Source organism: Oncorhynchus mykiss, chromosome 1, assembly GCF_057628025.1.
Source record: "Oncorhynchus mykiss isolate SJ-2025 chromosome 1, ASM5762802v1, whole genome shotgun sequence".
Classification (NCBI taxonomy): domain Eukaryota; kingdom Metazoa; phylum Chordata; class Actinopteri; order Salmoniformes; family Salmonidae; genus Oncorhynchus; species Oncorhynchus mykiss.
In genome coordinates this window covers 60,971,814-60,990,287 of record NC_143022.1, presented here as the reverse complement: position 1 = coordinate 60,990,287, position 18,474 = coordinate 60,971,814, and the positions used below count along the sequence as shown (strand labels likewise).

Below are 18,474 nucleotides of genomic sequence, written 5' to 3'. Positions count from 1 at the left end.
AGGTAAGTGAATATTTATAATGCTATTTCTGACTTCTGTTGACTCCAACATGGCGGATATCTGTATTGCTTGATTTGTTGTCTGAGCGCCGTACTCAGATTATTGCATGGTTTGCTTTTTCCGTAAAGTTTTTTTTAAATCTGACACAACGGTTGCATTAAGGAGAAGTATATCTTTAATTCTGTGAATAACAGTTGTTTATTAGGAGTATTTATGTAAATTGATGTGGCTCTCTGCAAAATCACTGGATGTTTTGGAAGCAAAACATCACTGAACATAACGATTCATTTTATCGCTGTAAAACCTTTGTGAAATCGGACACGATGGGTAGATTAACAAGACGTTTCTTTCATTTGGTGTATTGCACTTGTTAATTTATAAAAGTTACATATTTCTAAAAAATATTTTGGAATTTCGCGCACTGCCTTTTCAGCCGGAATGTTGTCGGCCGTAAGAAGTTAACAAAGATTGACTTCCAACTAAAAGAGAAGCTTTCTACAAGCAGGCAGGGAATACAAATAACGTTTAACCTGTTAGAATAAGGAGTTGGAGGGATTGAGAGAACAGAGATTGACATAGTATGAAAGAGTGAGAGAAAGCAAGACCAGATAAAAGAGATCTATAGAACATTGCACTGTAGGTGGGTGATTGCTGCTTACATGCTAGGTTGGATGGATCGAAGGGGTCAAAAGAGAAGGAGAGGATGTTCTCTGCATAGCTCTTCTTCCACAGCTTGGTCCCTGTGTCTCCGTTCCATAGGACTATGTAGTTAGGTGGATGGATGGCCAGGAGAAGATCACGTGAAGCGTCCTGAGTCCACAACCAGTCCATATCTGAGGGCAAGAAGAAAAACAGCGAGAGAGAGAGGGGAGGGGGGGGGAGTGAGAGTGCCCGAGAGAAGAAGAGAAAAAAAGAGTGAGAGAGAGAGGAAAAAGAGCGAGAGAACAAGCGGAAAAAGAGCGAGAGAGGAAAAAGAGCATATAAGATATATTTGAAATGTTTATGGATGAATTTACTTCTGCCAGATAGTCAAAAATGTGGTTTTCCTGTGTTTTATATATACAGCGCATTCGGAAAGTAATCAAATCCCTTGTCTTTTCCCACTTTGTTATGTTACAGCCTTATCCTAAAAATGGATTAAGCAAAATAATTTCCTCATCAATCTACACACAATCTACACACAATGACATGATGACCATACGCAAACATGTTCAGAAATATTTGCAAATGTATTAATTGTCCTTGAGTGGCCTGGCCAGAGCCCGGACTTGAACCCGATCAAACATCTCCGGCAATGTTGAACATTGTAAAAATAAAGAAAAACCCTTCAAATGAGTATGGATCCAAACTTTTGACTGCTTATGTATACATCACACACACACCAGTATTTGGGGAGTTTCTACCATTCTTCTCTGCAGATCCTCTCAAGCTCTATCAGGTTGGATGGAGAGTGTGTCTGCACAGCTATTTTCAGGTCTCTCCAGAGATGTTTGATTGTATTCAAGTCCGGGCTCTGGCTGGACCACTAAAGGACATTGAGACTTGTCCTGCAGCCACTCCTGCTTTGTCTTGGCTGTCTGCTTAGGGTCGTTGTCCTGTTGGGAGGTGACCCTAAGCTCTCAGACTGGGGCGGAGTGCTGTGGAGCAGGATCTCTTTGTACTTTGCTCCATTTATCTTTCCCTCAATCCTGACTTGCCTGCCTGTCCCTGCCACTGACAAACATCCCCACAGCATGACGCTGCCACCTACATGCATCACCGTTGGGATGGTGTCAGGTTTCCTCCAGATGTGACACCTGGCATTCAGGCCAAAGAGTTCAATCTTTGTTTCATCAGACAAGAGAATCTTTAGGTGCTCTGTCAGAGTGACAATCAGGTTCATTGTCACCTCCATGACCAATGCGCTTCTCCCCACGATATCTCAAGCTGGTCGGGCGGCCAGTTCCAATCAAACAAGTGTAGACCTTAACATGAAATACTTACAAGCCAACAGTGCAGTTCAAGAAGAGTTAAGAAAATATTTACCAAATAAGCTGAAGTAAAAAATACTAAAAAGTAATAATAACAAGGCTATATACAGGGGGTACCAGTTAGAGATAATATGTACGTGTAGGTAGGGGTGAAGTGACTATGCATAGATAGTGTATAAAACAAAGGGGGGGGGGGGGGGGGTCAATGTAATAGTCCGGTGGCCATTCAATTAATTTTTCAGCAGTCTTACGGATTGGGGCTACGGTATAGTCTGCCGTGCCTGAAGCTGAAATTACAATCTATAACTTGGGTGACTGGAGTCTGACAGTTTTATGGGCTTTCCTGACACCACATATTATACTGGTCCTGGATGGCAAGAAGCTTGGCCACAGTGATGTACTGGGCCATAAGGACTACCATCTGCAGCGCCTTACGGTCAGATGCCGAGCAGTTGCCACACCAGGCGGTGATGCAAACGGTCAGGATGCTCTCGATGATGCAGTTGTTGAACCTTGAGGATTAGGGGACCCATGCCAAATCTTTTCCGTCTCCTAAGGGGGAAAAGGTTTTGTCGTGCCCTCTTCACAACTGTCTTGGTGAGAGTTCTAGGAAGTGGTAGTGGTTCAAAAACTGCTTCTATTTAAGAATGATGGACACCACTGTTCTTGGGAACCTTTAATGCTACAGACATTTTTTGATACCCTTACCCAGAGCTGTGCCTCAACACAATCCTGTCTCAGAACTCTACGGACAATTTCTTCGACCTCATGGCTTGGTTTTTGCTCTGACATGCACTGTCAACTGTGGGACGTTATATAGAAAGGTGTGCCTTTCCAAATCATGTCCAATCAATTGAATTTACCACATGTGAACTCCAATCAAGTTGTATTAACATTGAGGATGATCAATGGAAACTAGATGCACCAGAGCTAAATTTTGAGTCTCATAGGAAAGGGTCTGAATACTTATGTAAATAAGGTATCCGTTTTTTATTTAATACATTTTGCTTTGTCATTATGGGGTATTGTATGTAGATTGATGAAGAATAATTTAATCCATTTTAGAATAAGGCTGTAACAAAATGTGGAAAAAGTCAAGGGGTCTGTGACATATAAATATGTGTAATTAGTTGTATTAGCAGCAGTAGTTTTTATTGTAGGCCTATTTGTAGTTGTACAACAACCTTGTTATGCTGTTCATTTAAGTTTTATGACAAATTAATTTTTTCATTGTTTAAATAGCCTAATACCTGATTTCGGGGACTGGGATATTTGTCAGCTCAAGAGGATAATAACCTTGCTGAAAAAAAAAAAAAACTATCCCAGGGTTTATGATAGATCTCATTTTCATTTATCAATAATTCAACATTTATGTCAGGGAGGTTTGGCTTAATGTACTTGGAAGGAAATCATTGATACAGGTTGTAATTTCTTGGTCTCTCAAAGTTGATGTAATAAATGCAGCAGTGGTCCTTTTCCGAGGTTTGGCTCTCACCCTGGATAGGTTTGGAGTGCTCCTGGATCTCACAGTGGGCCGTGCCACTCACCACATCCCACACGATAATCTTCCCTGCTGAATCGGCAGAAGCCAGCCTCAGAGAGTAGGGCGAGCTCAGGCTGTGGTGGTAGTTCTCCCTGGACCATTTCACCTGCAGGCAGAGAGCGAGAAGGAGAGAGTGGGAGCAGGTGAGATGGTTTAGCCTATTTGAACATTGTCTCTAAAAACAAAATCAAATGTGCAAGAAAAACTCAGCTCTCTAGAACACAATTAAAAAGAACCAGAACCCAATTGACTACCAAATTACACACGCTGAACTTTCAAATAAAATATAACCTGGAAAGGCATGTGGCCCTGACAGCATCAAGAATTAAATGCAAAAACACAGTACTCCTGAGCTGCAGGATGCCTAATTCAAACCCGGTTTTGGAAAGTGGCTGCTTCCCTGATATCCTATATAACCCCCATAAATAAAACATTTAAATGTTTTTTTTTTTAAAGTGACAAATTAGAGCCTAATAACTATATGTATCACCCGCAACATGGGGAAACTGTTCTGCTGTATTCTCAATAGCTGAATACAGACCTTCCTTAGACAACATAAAAGGCTTTCTACCCAAACGCAGAACAGACCACACACACACCTGCATGTTCATCAGAAACACAGAGGAAAAGTACTTGCATGTTTTGTTGGTTATAAAAGAATGCTTTTGATTCCAGATGGATTATATTGTAAAACCCCCCCAAAAAATATATATAAAAACATTTTAATATATTTTAATATGACACAAAATCTATTTCCTTGAACAGACAGTATTAAAAATAAACCATAAAAGAGAATTTGACACAAAGGGGGGGGGGGGGGGGGGGGGTTTGCTGCCCATATAGTCTTGAAATCACTGGCCAGTTTAATAAATGGAACTCTTGTCACTTTAATAACATTTACAGTACTCATCAGTACAGTATATGTATATACTGTATTTTATCCTATTCTACTCGGACACTGCTCGCCCAAATATTATATATTCTTAATTCCACTCCTTTATTTTAGGTGGGAAAAAAAATCGGAATGGTTTGTCCTCTGGGTTTCACCTGCTACATAAGTTCTGTTATACTCACAGACATGATTCAAACAGTTAGAAACTTCAGAGTGTTTTCTATCCAAATCTACTAATAAAATGCATATCTTATCTTCTGAGGATGAGTAGCAGGCAGTTGAATTTGGGCATACTTTTCATCCAAAATTCCAAATGCTGCCCCCTATCCAAGAGAGGTTAACAGTTAGTGACTGAAAATAAATTTGACCGGTCATGTTTATCGGTCTATGTTTATTTGCATAATTTGTGGAATGAAAGTGTGTCTTCGGTGTGAAAACTAATTTGAACTGTAGAGGGCGCTATACCACCAAGAATGTGCTTGGAAGCTTTCACATCCACTAGAGGCCCTGCTAACGTTAGCTTGGCAACTGAGGAAAAATGAAGCGCGCCAAACGTATCTCTGTGTGGGACCCTTCGTTCAAAAGGGTGATGAAGTTCTCTGCAAGCTTTGCGAAAATTCAGCAGCAGGGGCCTCCCGAATGGCGCAGTGGTCTAAGGTACTGCCGTGATTGAGGAGTGCATTACAGATCCGGGTATCGCAGCCGTCCACGACCGGGAGACGCACAATTGGTCCGGGTTAGGGGAAGGTTTGGCTGGCCAGGATGTCACTGTCCCATTGCGCTCCAGCAACTCCTGTGGCAGGCCGGGCGCATGCACGCTGACACGGTCGCCAGGTGTCGGCTCGCTTCCGGGTTAAGCGAGCAGTGTGTCAAGAAGTGTTTGCAGTGTGGCTTGGTAGGGTTGTTTCGGAGGACCTTAGCCTCACCCGAGTCCGTACAGGAGACGCAGCGATGGGAAAAGACTAACTACCAATTGGATAACAATAACATTTTTTTTTAAACAAATTTAGCAGCAGTACCAGCACGATGAAGAACAAACACCCGGGTGCCATCACGTTGATGCTAGCGGGGAGAATGATGCGTGCCGTCTGAGGTGATCACACAGTTGGTGTGTAGAATGATTGAGCGTGATATGGTGCCAATCAGTGTGGTCGAGGGCTTTAGGGGAGTTAATTCGTTATCTTGAGCCAGAGTACTGCACGCCATCACAAGACTCAATAACAAATAGAAAAAAAATAAGTGCTGAAAGTGAAGCTAGCCACAGGCGGCAAGTTGGATCTCACAACTGACTGTTGAACTGTGCTGACCACCGAGATCTAAATTACAATGACGTGCCACTTCAGTGATGTTGACTGGGTAAAGGTCCTCCTGACACAGAGTCTATTCGTCAGACACACAGCTGACAACCTCGTGGAGAAGTTGACCAGTGATGTTGAGACGTGGGACTCAATGACTACGTGTTGGCATGCATCCACAACAAGGCACTCAACATTGTGGCTGCCAATTCCCCTGCTTGCATCCCCTGGGACTCGGTGCCATGCTATGCACAGACTTCAACGATGGCTTCAATAAGTACACTGCTCAAAAAAATAAAAGGGAACACAAACACAATGTAACTCCAAGTCAATCACACTTCTGTGAAATCAAACTGTCCACTTAGGAAGCAACACTGATTGACAATAAAATTCACATGCTGTTGTGCAAATGGAATAGACAACCTTTGGAAATTATAGGCAATTAGCAAGACACCCCCAATAAAGGAGTGGTTCTGCAGGTGGTGACCACAGCCCACTTCACAGTTCCTATGCTTCCTGGCTGATGTTTTGTTCACTTTTGAATGCTGGCGGTGCTTTCACTCTAGTGGTAGCATGAGACGGAGTCTACAACCCACACAAGTGGCTCAGGTAGTGCAGCTCATCCAGGATGGCACATCAATGCGAGCTGTGGCAAGAAGGTTTGCGGTGTCTGTCAGCGTAGTGTCCAGAGCATGGAGGCGCAACCAGGAGACAGGCCAGTACATCAGGAGACGTGGAGGAGGCCGTAGGAGGGCAACAACCCAGCAGCAGGACCGCTACCGCCGCCTTTGTGCAAGGAGGAACAGGAGGAGCACTGCCAGAGCCCTGCAAAATAACCTCCAGCAGGCCACAAATGTGCATGTCTGCTCAAACCGTCAGAAAGACTCCTCCAACCCGACGTCCACAGGTGGAGGTTGTGCTTACAGCCCAACACCATGCAGGACGTTTGGCATTTGTCAGAGAACACCAGATTGGCAAATTCGCCACTGGCGCCCTGTGCTCTTCACAGATGAAAGCAGGTTCACACTGAGCATGTGACAGACATGACAGACTCTGGAGACGCCGTGGAGAACGTTCTGCTGCCTGCAACATCCTCCAGCATGACCGGTTTGGCTGTGGGTCAGTCATGGTGGCATTTCTTTGGGGGGCTGCACAGCCCTCCATGTGCTTGCCAGAGGTAGCCTGACTGCCATTGGGTACCGAGATGAGATCCTCAGACCCCTTGTGAGACCATATGCTGGTGCGGTTGGCCCTGGGTTCCTCCTAATGCAAGACAATGTGGCTGGAGTGTGTCAGCAGTTCCTGCAAGAGGAAGGGATTGATGCTATGGACTGGCCCGCCCGTTCCCCAGACCTGAATCCAATTGAGCACATCTGGGACATCATGTCTCGCTCCATCCACCAACACCACGTTGCACCACAAACTGTCCAGGAGTTAGTGGATGCTTTAGTCCAGGTCTGGGAGGAGATCCCTCAGGAGACCATCCGCCACCTCATCAGGAGCATGCCCATGCATTGTAGGGAGGTCATACAGGCACGTGGAGGCCACACACACTACTGAGCCTCATTTAGACTTGTTTTAAGGACATTACATCAAAGTTGGATCAGCCTGTAGTGTGGTTTTCCACTTTAATTTTGAGTGTGACTCCAAATCCAGACCTCCATGGGTTGATAAATTTGATTTCCAGTGACCATTTTTGTGTGATTTTGTTGGCAGCACATTCAACTATGTAAAGAAAAAAGTATTTAATAAGAATATTTCATTCATTCAGATCTAGGATGTGTAATTTTAATGTTCCTTTTATTTTTTTGAGCAGTGTATATGTGGTGTGATTGTTGCTGCTGAGAGACTGGTTAGGCACTTTAACCATAGCCAACTCAGCCACCAAGGCACTAGAAGTTAAGCAAGTCAAAATGCAGCTCCCGCAGCACCACCTGATCCAATCTTGTAAGACAGACCGAGTTCCAGCGCGTAGCATGTTTGAGAGGTTGGTGGAGCAGAGACAGCCGTGCTGTTCAACCGGACCATCACCAAGCTGCAAGAGGCAGAACTCTCGAACTCCCAGATGATCACTGGCAAATAATGATGGAGATCAAGCCCGTCTTGCTAACCCTGACATGCACAACCAGCGTCAAGTCATCCAAAAAAGGTGTCCATCTCCAACATAAACCCTATCACATTCAGCCTACTGCAAACATCTCTTCCGCGGAGTGGATAAAAGCATGAGAGTGTTAAGAGTTCCTCTGAAAAATGCATGCAGGAATGAATCTATAAAATTAGGTTATATTGTATGTAGGCAATTAGTGTTGTTAATCTATGTAGGCAAATAGCAGCCAATTGTTGTTATTGTCATTGTCTTATTGAAAGTATTAGGAGAAGCAAAACCATACATTGCACATTTATGAAAAAACATTTTTGAAGGATCGGACATGCAAGATCGTATAACACTTTTTTTATTATTTTCAAAGGTGGATGCAAAAAATCTGACCTTAATGGCACCTCTCGTCACATTGATGTTGGACCGTCGCCACAAGCATCTGCGATTTCTTTTGCCAGCTGAGAGTGACAGCAAAAACAAAGCTGCTCAAGTTGGCGGACTTGGTATCCTATGAGACAGATGCGACTGGGTCAAATGGAGAGAGTGCTCTGCTGCTGCTGACAGAGAGATAGACTGAGCGAGCCAGGAAGCCTTGGGTATTCAGCTCCTATTTGCTAACGCCAACAACCCCATGCTGTTACTCCTTGGGTGAGACTACAACCCCGCACTTGAGAGAGAGAGGCAGAAAACAAGGTGGAAAACTACTTGAGACATTCCTCCCATCACTCAATGTGTTTCCACGTCACTGGTGGAAATTCAACAGTGAAAGATTCCCAAGGATCGCCACTTTAGCGAGGCGCTACAATTTGCTGACAATAGTCCACATCAATAGGCCTACTGTTAACTGAAAGAAAATGTTAACGGTTTTTAAAATGAAATGGAAAAGCAGAATGTGGTTTTTGTTACTGTTTTGTTGTTTATTTGCAAGAATATGTTGTACAATGTAGCCTACCTTTTTCCGACGATATGTTATACTTCGACAAGGCTTTAATATCTAATTGAAATAAGATATTTTAAAATTTGGGAAATGAAAGGTTTTACATTTGGCTGCTTCATTTTAATGAAAACAGCCGTTCCTTGTACGCATGCAATTCACACAGGAGTCAGACGTTATCAGCAGAAACATGATTTGATTTAGTTAACTTTAATCTGCTATGGTTGATAAAAAGGAGTAAAAATGTAATGAGTCTTTTCGTTGCACATCTAAATGATATGTTGATAAACCAAATGTATAAAAATAATATTGTCCATAAATCAAAACCATATCACCTAAAATAAAATGTAGGCCCTATTAAAACTTCTAAATACAGTATCTAAATAAAACTAACATTTATTTAACTAGGCAAGTCAGTTAAGAACAAATTCTTAATTATACTCTCTGGGATATGTGGGACGCTAGCGCCAAATTCAAAACAACAGAAATCCCATAATTACAATTCCTCAAACATACAAGTATTTTACACCATTTGAAAGATAAACTTATTGTAAATCCAGCCACAGTGTCCAATTTCAAATAGGCTTTATGGCGAAAGCACACCAAACGATTATGTTAGGTCAGCACCTTGTCACAGAAAACCATAAAACCATTTTCCAACCAAGGAGAGCCCTCACAAAAGTCAGAAATAGCAATTAAATTAATCACTAACCTTTGATGATCTTCATCAGATGGCACTCACATGACTTCATGTTACACAATAAATGTGTGTTTTGTTCGATAAAGTTCATCTTTATGTCCAAAAACCTCATTTGAAATTGGTGTTTTATGTTCAGAAATGCATTGTCTCAAACAAACATCCGGTGCAGAGAGCCACATCAAATTACAGAAATACTCATAATAAACATTGATAAAACATACAAGTGTTATGCATGGAAATATATATAAACTTTTCCTTAATGCAACCGCTGTGTTAGATTTCAAAAAGGCTTTACGGTGAAAGCACACCTTGCGATTATGTTAGGTCAGCACCTAGCCACAGAAAAACATAGCCATTTTCCAAAGAAGGAGAGGTGTCACAAAAGTCAGAAATAGCATTATAAATATTCACTTACCTTTGATGATCTTCATCAGAATGCACTCCCAGGAATCCCAGTTCCATAATAAATGTTTGTTTTGTTCGAAAACGTCCATCATTTATGTCCAAAAACCTCCTTTTTGTTTGCGCGTTTAGTTCACAAATCCAAACTCACGAGGCGCGGGAAAGTCCAGGTGAAAGTTCAGACAAAAAGTCATATTACAGTTTGTAGAAACATGTCAAACGATGTTAAACCTGCATATAATAATCAATCTTTAGGATGTTTTTTATCATAAATCTTCAATAATGTTTCAACCGGACAATTCCTTTGTCTTTAGAAATGCAATGGAACGCAGCTAACTCTCACAGGCGCACACGAGACTGAGCTCATGGCACAATGCAAGAAACCTGGTTGAAACAGCTCTCATTCTCTTCCCCTTCACAGTAGAAGCCTCAAACAAGGTTCTAAATACTGTTGACATCTAGTGGAAGCCTTAGGAAGTGCAATATGACCCCAGACACTGTATATTCGATAGGCAAAGACTTGAAAACCTACAAACCTCAGATTTCACACTTCCTGATTAGATTCTTTCTCAGGTTTTTGCCTGCCATATGAGTTCTGTTATACTCACAGACATCATTCAAACAGTTTTAGAAACATCAGAGTGTTTTCTATCCACATCACCTAATTGTATGAATATTCTAGCTTTTCGGCCAAGCTATTCAATACTGCACCTTAGTCCCAAAGAAGTTTAGAACAAATTCTTATTTACAATGACAGCCTACCCCGACCAAACCAGGACGACGCTTGGCCAATTGTACACCGCCCTAAGGGACTCCAAATCACGGCCAGATGGAATACAGCTTGGAATCGAACCGGGGACTGTAGTGCGGACTACAGTGTGGAGTCTGAGTGAGTGGAGTCTGGCCCAGGAGTGTGAAGGTGAACGGAAAGGCTCTGGAGCAACGAACCGCCCTTGCCGTCTCTGCTTGGCCAGTTCCCCTCTTTCCACTGTGATTCTCTGCCTTTAACCCTATTACAGGGGCTGAGTCACTGGCTTACTGGTACTCTTTCATGCCGTCCCTAGGAGGGGTGCTTCACTTGAGTGGGTTGAGTCACTGACGTGATCTTCCTGTCTGGGTTGGCGCCCCCCCCTTGGGCTGTGCCGTGGCGGAGATCTTTGTGGGCTATACTCGGCCTTGTCTCAGGATGGTAAGTTGGTTGTTGATCCCGCTAGTGGTGAGGGGGCTGTGCTTTGGCAAAGTGGGTGGGTTTATATCCTTCCTGTTTGGCCCTGTCCAGGGGAACGATCGGATGGGGCCAGTGTCTCCTGACCCCTCCTGTCTCAGCCTCCAGTATTTATGCTGCAGTAGTTTGTGTCGGGGGCTAGGGTCAGTTTGTTATATCTGGAGTACTTCTCCTATCTGGTGTCCTATCCGGTGTCCTGTGTGAATTTAAGTATGCTCTCTAATTCTCTCTTTCTCTCTCTCGGTGGACAGGAGCCGTAGGACCATGCCTCAGGACTACCTGGCATGATGACTCCTTGCTGTCCCCAGTCCACACCTGGCCGTGCTGCTGCTCCAGTTTCAACTGTTCTGCCTGCAGCTATGGAATCCTGACCTGTTCACCGGACGTGCTACCTGTCCCAGACCTATTAGTTGACCATGCTGGCCATGTTCTGTTATAATCTCCACCCGGCACAACCAGAAGAGGACTGGCCACCCCTCATAGCCTGGTTCCTCTCTAGGCTTCTTCCTAGCCAACGTACTTCAACACCTGCATTGCTTGCTGTTTGGGGTTTTAGGCTGGGTTTCTGTACAGCACTTTGAGATATTAGCTGTTGTACGAAGGGCTATATAAATACATTTGATTTGACTCTTGCACTGAGATGCAGTGCCTTAGACCGCTGCGCCACTTGGGAGCTGAAACTTTATCAATGTGGCTTTTTGGCCCAAACAGTAAAAACATGGCCGAATTTTGCTGACAAAGAGAAAAAGCTTACTCTGACCATGGTCAAAGAGAACCCACTTTCTTACTTTGGATGATAAATATCACTTCAGCTAGAAAACAGACTTTATAATTAGAACCAGACATGAATATAGTTTACTCCTGTGATGGGTTACATTCACTATTGCAAATGTAATCTAAGCTACATGCTATGAATTCACTCAAACAACTTATTCAAAAAAAGGCAGAGGCTACTTCCTGGGATTTTCCCATTATAATATTGAGAAACCCTGACTGGAACTTACCTTGACCACATTGGCTTTGTGCCTCTCCAGAACCTGGATGGTCTGGGAAGTCTTTGGGTCGATGATGAGGATGCTGGAGTGACATCCCTGGGCTATCAGCCCCTGCCAACCCCTAGAAGAGAAGAGATTTAAAATATAGGCGATATAACTAAGCTATCTAGCATAGCAGCAGGGCATACCGTATCCATCAAAGAAAACATTTACATTTTAGCCTATCAACAGGGCAGCACACAGCTGCTTGAAAAGTGGGGTCATTACAGCAGAGGCATGTTCTAGGGTGAGGCGGTATCCCGATTTTCATTTTGTCATCTTATACCAGGATATACGCACTACCAGCTTAGTACACAAGGTTGCGTCAAAGAAATGAAAGAAAAAGGGAACAGTCAGTATCTGGTGTGGCCACCACCATTATTAATAAAAATAAATTAAATCATTTTTTGAATTCCCAACCAACAAAAAAAATATAATTACATTGGTATCGGCAATTTTGGGTCCTCCAATAATCGGTATCGGTATTGAAAAATCATAATCGGTCGACCTCTAGTCTTAAGCGTCTCACACTACGGACATTGCAATTTATCAATAAGTGCATCGATGACATCGTCCCCACAGTAACTATACGTACTAGAGGTCGACCGATTATGATTTTTCAACGTCGATACCGATTATTGGAGGACAAAAAAGCCGGTGCCGATTAATCGGCCGATTTTTTAAATGTATTTGTAAAAATGACAATTACAACAATACTGAATTAACACATTTTAACTTAACATAATACATCAATAAAATCAATTTAGCCTCAAATAAATAATGAAACATGTTCAATTTGGTTTAAATAATGCAAAAACAGTGTTGGAGAAGAAAGTAAAAGTGCAATGTGTCATGTAAGAAAGCTAACGTTTCAGTTCCTTGCTCAGAACATGAGAACATATGAAAGCTGGTGGTTCCTTTTAACATGAGTCTTCAATATTCCCAGGTAAGAAGTTTTAAGTTGTAGTTATTATAGGACTATTTCTCTCTATACCATTTGTATTTCATATACCTTTGACTATTGGATGTTCTAATAGGTACTTTAGTATTGCCAGCCTAATCTCAGGAGTTGATAGGCTTGAAGTCATAAACAGTGCAATGCTTGAAGCATTGCGAAGAGCTGCTGGCAAAAGCAGGAAAGTGCTGTTTGAATGAATGCTTATGAGCCTGCTGCAGCCTACCTCCGCTCAGTCAGACAACGCTATCAAATCACAGACTTAATTATAATTTAATAACACACAGAAATACGAGCCTTAGGTCATTAATATGGTCAAATCCGGAAACTATCATTTCGAAAAGAAAATGTTTATTCTTTCAGTGAAATACGGAACCGTTCTGTATTTTATCTAACGGGTGGCATCCATAAGTCTAAATATTCCTGATACATTGCACAACCTTCAATGTTATGTCATAATTATGTAAAATTCTGGCAAATTAGTTCGCAACGAGCCAGGCGGCCCAAACTGTTGCATATACCCTGACTCTGCGTGCAATGAACGCAAGAGAAGTGACACAATTGCCCTAGTTAATATTGCCTGCTAAAATGAATTTCTTTTAACTAAATATGCAGGTTTAAAAAATATATACTTCCGTGTACTGATTTTAAGAAAGGCATTGATGTTTATGGTTAGGTACATTCATGCAACGATTGTGCTTTTTTCGCAAATGTGCTTTTGTTAAGCCATCCCCCGTTTGGCGAAGTTGGCTGTCTTTGTTAGGAAGAAATGGTCGTCACACAGTTCGCAACGAGCCAGGCGGCCCAAACTGCTGCATATACCCTGACTCTGTTGCACAGAATGCAAGAGAAGTGACACAATTTCCCTAGTTAAAATAAATTCATGTTAGCAGGCAATATTAACTAAATATGCAGGTTTAAAAATATATACTTGTGTATTGATTTTAAGAAAGACGTTGATGTTTATGGTTAGGTACACATTGGTGCAACGACTGCTTTTTTTGCGAATGCGCTTGTTAAATCACCCGTTTGGCGAAGTAGGCTGTGATTAAATGATAAATTAACAGGCACCGCATCGATTGTACGCAACAAGCTAGATAAACTAGTAATATCAACCATGTGTAGTTAACTAGTGATTATGTTAAAATTGATTGTTTTTTATAAGATACGTTTAATGCTAGCTAGCACAATACCTTGGCTCCTTGCTGAACTCGCATAACAGGTAGTCAGCCTGCCACGCAGTCTCCTCGTGGAGTGCAATGTAATCGGCCATAATCGGTGTCCAAAAATTCAGATTACCGATTGTTAGGAAAACTTGAAATCGGCCCTAATTAATTGGTCGACCTCTAGTAGTGAGTACAGCCCAATCCGGGACCTCTATAACAGGCAGTGTCAGAGGAAGGCCCTAAAAACTGCAAAAGACTCCAGCCACCCAAGTCATAGACTCTTTGAAATCGCATGGCAAGCGGTACTGATGTACCAAGTCTGAAAATAAATCAATAAATAAAAAAAGTTCTACCCCAAAGCCATAAGATGTTAAATAATTAATCAATAGGTACCCAGACTAACTTTTTTGACTCATCACATACACCGTTGCTACAGTTCATCTATCCTGTTGCCTAGACATTTTATCCCTTCCTGTATACATCTACCTAAATTACCTCGTAACGCTAAATATGAACTCGGAAGTGGTACATTGTGTATAAAGCCAACATAATTCTTATGGTATATTTATCCTTGTTTTATTATTTTTCTATTATTTCCTCTGCATTGTTGGGAAGGGCCCATAATAAGCATTTCACTCTTATCCTACTCTACACCTGCTGTTCACGAAACATGTGACAAATACAATTTGATATGGGATTGAGGAACGAAAGCGATTGATAACAGAGAATACTGCGATTGCTGCACTATCACACATTTTCCACCTCTAGGGACAAAGACCATCAAGAAAATCACTAAGACCCAAATGTGGGGGTCTAGCACATTAACTAATCTTACAAGCACACTTTATGTGCTTTTTTAAAACTACAGCTAACTACTAGCAATATGGCATTCATCAGTCACATACATTTACACTCAACCAATGACACTAAACAGTGGCATCGTAATTGGTTGTCAGCTTTAGCACAAAAACACAACTGCAATGTCAAATCAATAACTAGCTAACGTAACGTTAGCTAGTTATTGATTTGACATTGCAGTTGTGTTTTTGTGCTAAAGCTGACAACCAATTACGATACGTCTAACGTAACGTTAGACAATTCGCTAATTAGCGAGGAAGCTAACGTTAGCTTCGTCTCACAACTGGTCATGTATATTAACATTTAATTAGCTTAGCCATTTATGTTAGCTAAAATGTATATTAACAATTTTAACTTTACTCGTAATGTCTACAGATGGCAAAGTAAAGTCAACATGGTTAATCCAAACGCTAACTAAATTAAATGTCTAAGCTAATTGCGGGACGAAGCTATTTCACGTTAGCTAAGCCAGCTTGCTGAAACTTGTAGCAGAACACCACTTGCCAACTGTGAAGCGAAGCATTCAAATTCTTCATTTTATCCAAAGACGAAACAATATAGTATTGTAATCTAATACATATCTGCTCATCTTCATTTTCTGCAGAATAAACCATCTCAGCTGAGTGAGTTAACGTAAATATCTAAACACTTTAGCTAGCTAGGCCAATGCACAGGGCTCCAGAACTCACCAGTCAACAGCAGTTTTGTTCTGCAAATTAAGCGTTCCAGTCAATGTTCGCGCCGCGAGTTTAATATTGACAGAGTAAGGAATCATTGTTACTATGAATTGTATTAACTAGCTACATCCAAATAAATTGACAAATCTCGCATATAACATGTATTTTGGTTTGTTGACAGGGGGGAAAAATAAGCAGGAAGTGTCAACTCCAGGATGCGTTATAATATAACTGTGAAGTCGGCAATAATAACAAAGTACTTCCGGGTAAAAGTCCCGTCCTGTGTAATTTGTAAATAAAAAATTTGAGAGAAAATAATAGAAAATGTGCACAAGTATCCAAAGATTTTATACTAGTTATGAATAAAAAAATAATTTTACGTATTTCTATAAGATATTATGTATTGTTGTCTTTTTGTCTTTCTCTTATTTTCTTTCAAGCCTACCTAAATGGTCAACAATGTTTTTTGTATATGTACACCTATCACTTATTGCACCATACAATACTATCAATACTATCTAATACTATCAACTTAAACCCAATAGTTTTTTCATACTGGACATACATATTGCATCTTACAAAATTATCTGTACGTTGTGTCGCTGTAAAAGGACAGTCCATTCTACTCAGGAGCATTTTAACTTTCCAAATCCACAGTTTCCAAATCCACATCAGTGTCGCTTCTAATTTTACAACCATATTTCATATCGGACATACATATTGCACCATACAACATTTTCTGGTCATTGTGTTGCAGAAAAAGGGGGGGGGGGGGGGGGGTCCCCTTTAACACAGGAGCTGTAGTTTCCAAATCCACCACCCCCAAGGTCGTCATTGCTGTTATTGTGGCCCTTTAAGAGTGCAAATCAATTTACATCCAGCTATTTGCATGTTAGATGGTCAGGTTTAATTAACAGAAATACATGTGCCACAGTGGAGCACTTTGGCAGATTACAATGAATCTGAATTGCAGTGCAGTTTACATAAGATATATACAAATATGTTTGACTTGGACGTAGCCTACCCACACTGTATCTGCAGGCTGTTTTGCTACACCCGCAATAGCATCTGCTAAATATATACATGCGACCAATACCATTTTATTTTATTTTATTTGGCTAGAGTCATATGCCAAGACCAGAGTGGGCACATTTGCTATATAACTTATAACTTATATATAACTGCCAAATGAGCAGTGACACTCCTCTGGGTGTAAACTCTGTGGATTTGGAAACTAGAAGTGCTCCTGATTTGAATGGATCCCCCTTTAGATGTGACACAATGTACAGATAATTTTGTAAGGTGCAATATGTATGTCCGACATGAAAACAAACTACTGGATTTAAGTTGAAGGGACATTTTATAAGGGCCGACAAATGATCAGTGACGCTTCTCTGGATGTAAACTCTGTAGATATGGAGACTAGAAGTGCTCCCTTTTATTTCGTCCTGCATAATTCTAAACTCTTATTTTATTTCAATCAGTTACATCGTGCAGACAGGAAGTGATATTTATTCGCTCTGGCCAAAAGTATCTTGTTTTCTAACGTTAGCTTTTTGGTTTGAGCCGGTTGCAACCCCAGTGAACATTGGGCCTTTTCAACAAGCTGCTGGCTGTTATTAATTATGTAATAAAAACAATCAATAATATCAATTGTGTAAGCACATGGAAATACTTTTTCGGGAATTATTGATCTATTTATTTCATAACTTAAATGTCTGGCTGTGAGTGACGGACTGTGAAACTCAATCTCCCATGATTCCGTAGTACCAGTACTGGTGTTTTATCATTTGTACTGGAACTGACCGTTGTGTTCGTTCTTATTATACCTGTGGTTGTGTTGAATACCGCACTCAACTTAAAATAAACAACTACTCTGCATATAATACATAACATACCTGTATAATAAACAGATTCAACTATTTTGCCTTTTATTAAGATCTTTGATGTCGTAGCTAGTTTATTTATGGCCTGTATGTGTCCCATTCAAATATGATTTCATAGTTATGCTGGTATCTGCACATTTTAAACTGTAAATTGTCATTCTAATTTTGCTGTCTGTATACCAATTGTGTAAATGTGAAAATACCATTCTAGTTCAGAAATAATTATACCAGCTTTGTTTGCACCTGAGATGTTAATGAATTCAAGCAGGTAAATAACAAAAACATTTGAGTGTTAACTGTGGAGGCTTTGTCTTTTGATTTTCCACAGTTCCCACGATAATGAAACTAACCATCCACAATGTTTACCAATTTACTTCTGTCATGTGTGAAACTACTATATATTATTTGATTGTGTCTCACAGTATATGATCACACATTTTGGTACTTGTTTTTCTACATTATTAACACACAATAATGTTTATGTTCTACCAAATAGAGAAATGAGCTTGAGCAAACAGCGGGATGCGGCACTGGTGGCATTTGAGGAGGCACTTCCATCTACATTACAATTTCAAAATGTAGATGGAAGTGATATTTCTTCCCATTTCCCCAGTATATTTTTAGAGCAGTTGAATTATGGGTAGATACCACAATGTTTGTTATGTTGTAATTTTAATCACAGACAGATTCCCATTCTATGTTTGATTTTAATAAATACTTTAGGATCAGAAGGAGCGAACTGCAAAGTGACAGTAACCTGCTCCTGCCTTGCCCCTAAAACAGGGATTCCCCCCACAGAAGTTTCACATTTTTGTTTTAACCCTATACTGCCACACCTG

General features: G+C 41.0%; 1 protein-coding gene across 3 annotated transcripts in view; it reads right to left on the bottom strand.

Annotated features, from left to right (window-relative positions):
* wdr11 (WD repeat domain 11) overlaps positions 1-16,010 on the bottom strand; it is a 134,973-nt gene extending 118,963 nt beyond the window's left edge. For all 3 annotated transcript variants that reach the window (XR_016496138.1, XR_016496145.1, XM_021605791.3), the window contains exons 1-4: positions 15,762-16,010; positions 12,064-12,175; positions 3,466-3,619; positions 660-833 (exon numbers count right to left, since the gene is read on the bottom strand). Coding sequence is in view for 1 of the 3 variants with exons in the window: in XM_021605791.3 (XP_021461466.2) it covers positions 660-833; positions 3,466-3,619; positions 12,064-12,175; positions 15,762-15,847 (526 nt within the window). In the remaining 2 variants the exon portion in view is untranslated. The remainder of the gene's footprint in view (positions 1-659; positions 834-3,465; positions 3,620-12,063; positions 12,176-15,761) is intronic.
* Positions 16,011-18,474: the final 2,464 nt, after the last annotated feature.